Source organism: Corvus kubaryi, unplaced genomic scaffold, assembly GCF_017639235.1.
Source record: "Corvus kubaryi isolate FWS band 111438036 unplaced genomic scaffold, C.kubaryi_AGA036_p1.0 137, whole genome shotgun sequence".
Taxonomy (NCBI): domain Eukaryota; kingdom Metazoa; phylum Chordata; class Aves; order Passeriformes; family Corvidae; genus Corvus; species Corvus kubaryi.
The window spans coordinates 18,733,002-18,737,617 of NW_024580671.1; the positions used below are offsets into that span (position 1 = coordinate 18,733,002).

Sequence of the window (4,616 nt, forward strand, 5' to 3'; positions counted from 1 at the left end):
AAAACGAAAAGGGGGGTGAGGAGTGGAGGAAGGAGGAGTGTTTGATACCAGAAAAAGACACTCAGTGAGCAGTCATCCACATTCAGTTCAGCTTCATGACTCATTTTCTGACAGTTTTTGAGGGATTTTGTCTGGTCCTTCCCCACCCCCCTCCCCCCACTGGCTTCTTGGAAGACATGTTTCCTACCCATAACAAAACATTTCCTCCCCTCAAAATGGGAAAAATAAATCATACGGTACACATGCTTTTCTCCATGTTTAGAGCAAGTTTTCAAGCAAGGTAATCCTGAGGTTTGAAAGTTTCATTAAAGCAAGATTTTGGAGCAATAAAAACATTTTAAAATTAGGTATGAATTGTCTGAGGCTGGTGTGATGAAGAAAGGCAGTGAAGTGGACAACCATGGTGGCATGTAGTCCTGTTTAGCCACTGACCTGGACTACTAAAAACACAGCAAAGCTCCATGAGAAGACTGGGCGGCATTTCCAAGGCCAGCTTGAGTGTCTACAAATTCTGGTAATTTTTGGCCACTCCTGGATAAAACATTCATAGTGACTGAGAAGGGGAACAGAGCTTTTGCACTTTCAGAAGATTCCTGCAGGCCTTTACCAGGCCCTTTCCCACTGAATTATTACTCTTCCTCTGAATGTAACAAGGAGATCCTTGCAGAACTCCTGTGTGCATCCATACCAAGTCTCCGGCTGTTGAGTTTGTGTGCATTTCTCATACAGCGGTCCTAGAGGCAAGGGGCCATGGCTCCATCCCTCTCCATCTCTGCAGATGTAACTTGCTCACTCTTACTGCTTGATAGTACCCATGTCTTTTTCTGAGTAGGCTGTCTTCTTGGTATTCCAGCTCAAGAAAGCACTACTAATGTGATGATTCATTTCACTTTGTATGGAGCCTATTCTGGAATTCATCTCACAAAACGTATAAATTCCACTAGTTTATTATATTCTTCTAGCTGCAGTAGTGTTGTCTGATTCAGAAATATCTTTAAAGGGGGCTGTGGTTCTGAAGAAACTATTCCAGAACCAATTCAGCATTTCAAATTAACAAGTACCTCTCTTTTTTTCAGTCATCCTTGAGATACACAGTAATACTGAAAGATGGATCAAAATGTTCTGGTTCATGTGCAGGACAGTGATTAACTGAAAAACTTTCCTAGATATGAAAACAAAGAGCTACCTTGCAGGTTTTTTTTCAGATGGATAGAAAAATTGCAGAGTCGATGTCCTTCAATGCACTCATTCAACTCCATATACACACTCAAAAGCTTGGACAGACTAAAATATTTTAACGATGGCTTAAGTGAATTATTGCATCAATAAAAAAGCTACTTTTAAAAATTACAGCTAACTTGGAAAGTTGGAAAACTTCCATCTGGGGCATTCGTTCTAAAGTTTATGAGCAATATAAACTAAAGGAAGTTGACTGCTAACTGATGTATTAGCAATACATGTCCATGCGGACTGCATTTTCAACAGGTGCAGTTATTTACATCTGTGGAGCCTACATCCATCTTAGTGAGGCGCTTCTTCGAGGTAATTTCTCTATTGAAGTGCCAAAGGCAGACTTACTGTAGTTAAGAATTTTCTACTTCTGTTGCTGCAATTCTGTGCTAAATGGCATAACACTAAGGTCACTATTTTTCTGTTAATGTTATAAATCTTTCACCATAGTCTGATTTCCTAACACAAAACTAATGGCTGCAAACACACACACACACAGAGAAGTGAAATATAATTCATTTTATAGATGTGTAACGATGCTGCAACCCTAACCTGAGCCATTTTGAATATAGTGATGAATATTTATATCTATAGCATTTACACCTATATACGCCCCTGAGCTTACAAAAAACCTTGGGAGCAGAGCACGGCAAAACGGCATCCCACCGTTTAAAAGTGAATCCCAGTGGTTAACATGCATGGCAGACAGGAATGGATCAACCTCCTCCCGGGAAAAATATAGCAGTGTTAAAATGCAGAACTGTTAAATATTTGAACAGTTTTGAAATGAACCAGTTGAGAAAATATCTTTTTCTTCATCATAAGGATGTCCAAGTTTCCACAATTGTTCCTGGAGCAGCGATGCTTCTGTGTAAACTATTGTCAATACCGGGAGGGGGAAGCCCGACAAACGCTTCGCTTGCTCTGGACGCTAAAGACAACTAAAGTTTTCCATCTCCTCATTGCTTCCTTGCCCCCCCCTTGCCCAGGTGACTCTGCCGCACGCAGCCACTGCCGGCCCCGCATCCAGCGGCGGGGACCCCCTGTCGGGGGCCGTGGGCGGCCGGGGCAGGGCGGACGACGCGGGGACGACCCTGTCCCTGTCTCTCTCCCTGTCGAGCCCCTGTCTCCGCCCGGCATGGCCCAGGCATCAGGGACCGGGTCCGCCAGATCCCCAGTTGCCGGGGCAGGGCTATTTTCCCCTCCCATCCTCGGCGGCTGCCGGCCGCCCTGCCATGTGCGGGGCCGTACCGCCGCTGTCATCCACCCCAGCCGGAGGCAGGCAGCCGCCCTGGCCAGCGGCCAGCCCTCTCCTCGCAGCTACCTCCCCCGGCCGGCCGCTTCGCAGAGCGGAATCTTCCTGCCTCCGGTTCTACAAGTCACAGGGCAGAGTAACTCGCGGCAGAGCCGTCAGCAGCCCGCAGCACCATGTCCGGCACCAAATACGTAGACTCGGAGGTAGGACCACCGGGACATGGGGCCGGGATGCTGCCCCTCCACCGAGTACCTGCAGCGGCTGGGGCCCCCAAGCTCCCTGACCTGTCGGAGGAGCGGGGCGCGGGGGCGGCTCGGCGGCAGGAGGGCGGACAGGAGCGCACCTGCGGGCAGGGACAGCGGGTCGGGGAGAGCCGGGGCGCACGTCCCGGGCGGCGTGCGGGGAGGGGGGCTGCTGGCGGCCGTGCGGGAAGGGCGGTATATGGAGAGCAGCATAGCGAGAGCACCGGGATGGAGAGGGCACGGTTATGGCCCTGCATGAAGGGCAGTATGGGGGGGCAGTGTAGCGAGGACAGTGCGGTGACGGCGCCGTGCTCAGGTCAGCGCGGCGAAGGCGGTATGGCGAGGGCAGCGTGGTGAGGGCGGTATGGGGAGGGTGGTGCGTGGGGAGCCCCGGACGCTCCCCGCTGTGCCCGGGGGGCCACGCCAGCGCCCTCCCCGCCCAGAGGCCGCTCGCTCCGCCCGGGGGCAACGCCGCAAGGCCGGGCCGCCTGGTGGCAGGAGCGGGACCGGCGCCTGGCACCGCGGGGGTGTGGTGTGCGCCCCGCGGCCGCGGTTAAATAGCCGGACGAGGGCCGCCCCGCAGCCTGGATCCCGCTGCCCGCGGGACCTGGGGCCGCCTCCCCCAGCCCGCCCTCCTGCGCGACGCGGACCGGCCCTGCCCGGCCCGGCCCTGCCCTGCCCTCCCCGCCTCAACTGGGCTTTCCCCTCCCGCCCGCGCTCCCTCTGCTCCCCGCAGGGCTTTCTGTACACGGCGCCCGTCCGGGAGCAGGGCAACATCTACAAGCCCAACAACAAGATGATGGCAGATGAGCTGAGCGAAAAGGCGGTGCACGACGTGCACACCAAAGAGATCGACCTGGTCAACCGAGACCCCAAGCATCTCAACGACGACGTGGTTAAGGTGAGGGGCCGAGGCGGGACGGCGCGGGGGGCGATACCAAGTCCTGCCGAGGCAAGGTACGCAGGCATTGTCAGGGCGGCAGAAGCCCGCGAAGCTCATCCCTCCACCTGCTACAGGAGGGAACGGGGCAGGGGCTGACTTTTTTTTTTTTTTTTTTAAAGGAAAGGGGGAGTGGGCAGGGGAGAGGCGGGCAGCGGCTAGGGCAGCCCTGCGGAGCTCCTCGCTCCCCGCTCCGGAGCGGGGCTGGCCGTCTCGGGCTCCCGCGCTGCCCCGCGGGGCGCACCGGGCTGGGCTCGGCGCAGCCGGCCGGGGGCCGCGGGGGTCCCGCCGCGGTGTGTGCCGGCGGTCAGCTCTGCAGCCGGGACGTCCCGCCCGGGGACGCAGCGGGGAGATGAGTTGCGTGACCTTGTGTAACACCGTCGGAAGGATTTTCCTTCCCCGAGGCACGCACAGAGGCAGGGCGGGGAGATGTCACAAACCAGATCGCCCTTCCTAAGCCTGACGGGTGCAAAATCAGAGATCCTGATGGCGGTTGGACTTGTGTCCTTGTTCTGTTCTGTTCTCTTTGGTGTTTTTCCTTCCCTCAAGAGATGATAAGCAAGCTAAGCAAAATCTAACTGTGCCCTTGCCTAGAGTTTTTTGTTTGGGTTTATAAATCAGTTTGGCTGTTTTGACAAATCAGGGTTGATGCAGATTTTTGCTTGAAGTCACTTTGGTCAGAAGAATCACAGAGATAGGTTTTCTCTTAGAAAAAACTTTTATACAGACAAATTTATACAATCCATGTGTGTTACAAATGAGAGTGTTTGAGATAACTTAAAAAATCATCAGCAATGGTATGTGCAAAAGTCAGATTTAATATTAAGTGACAAAGCACAACAAGTTCATTGGCAAGATTCACTCTAGTACTTATAGGACAGCCAAGGCACAATAAGGGAAAACAAGCAACAACAAAACCAAACAAAATCCAGGCAATCAAAACAGAAAT

General features: G+C 53.1%; 1 protein-coding gene across 1 annotated transcript in view; it reads left to right on the forward strand.

Moving 5' to 3' along the window:
• The first annotated feature begins 2,334 nt into the window (after positions 1-2,334).
• The window catches only part of CAV1 (caveolin 1), a 19,502-nt gene continuing 17,220 nt past the window's right edge, over positions 2,335-4,616 (forward strand). The window contains 3 exon segments of the mRNA XM_042018077.1: positions 2,335-2,635; positions 2,638-2,688; positions 3,464-3,628. Coding sequence (XP_041874011.1) covers positions 2,369-2,635; positions 2,638-2,688; positions 3,464-3,628 — 483 coding nt within the window. The 5' untranslated portion in view covers positions 2,335-2,368.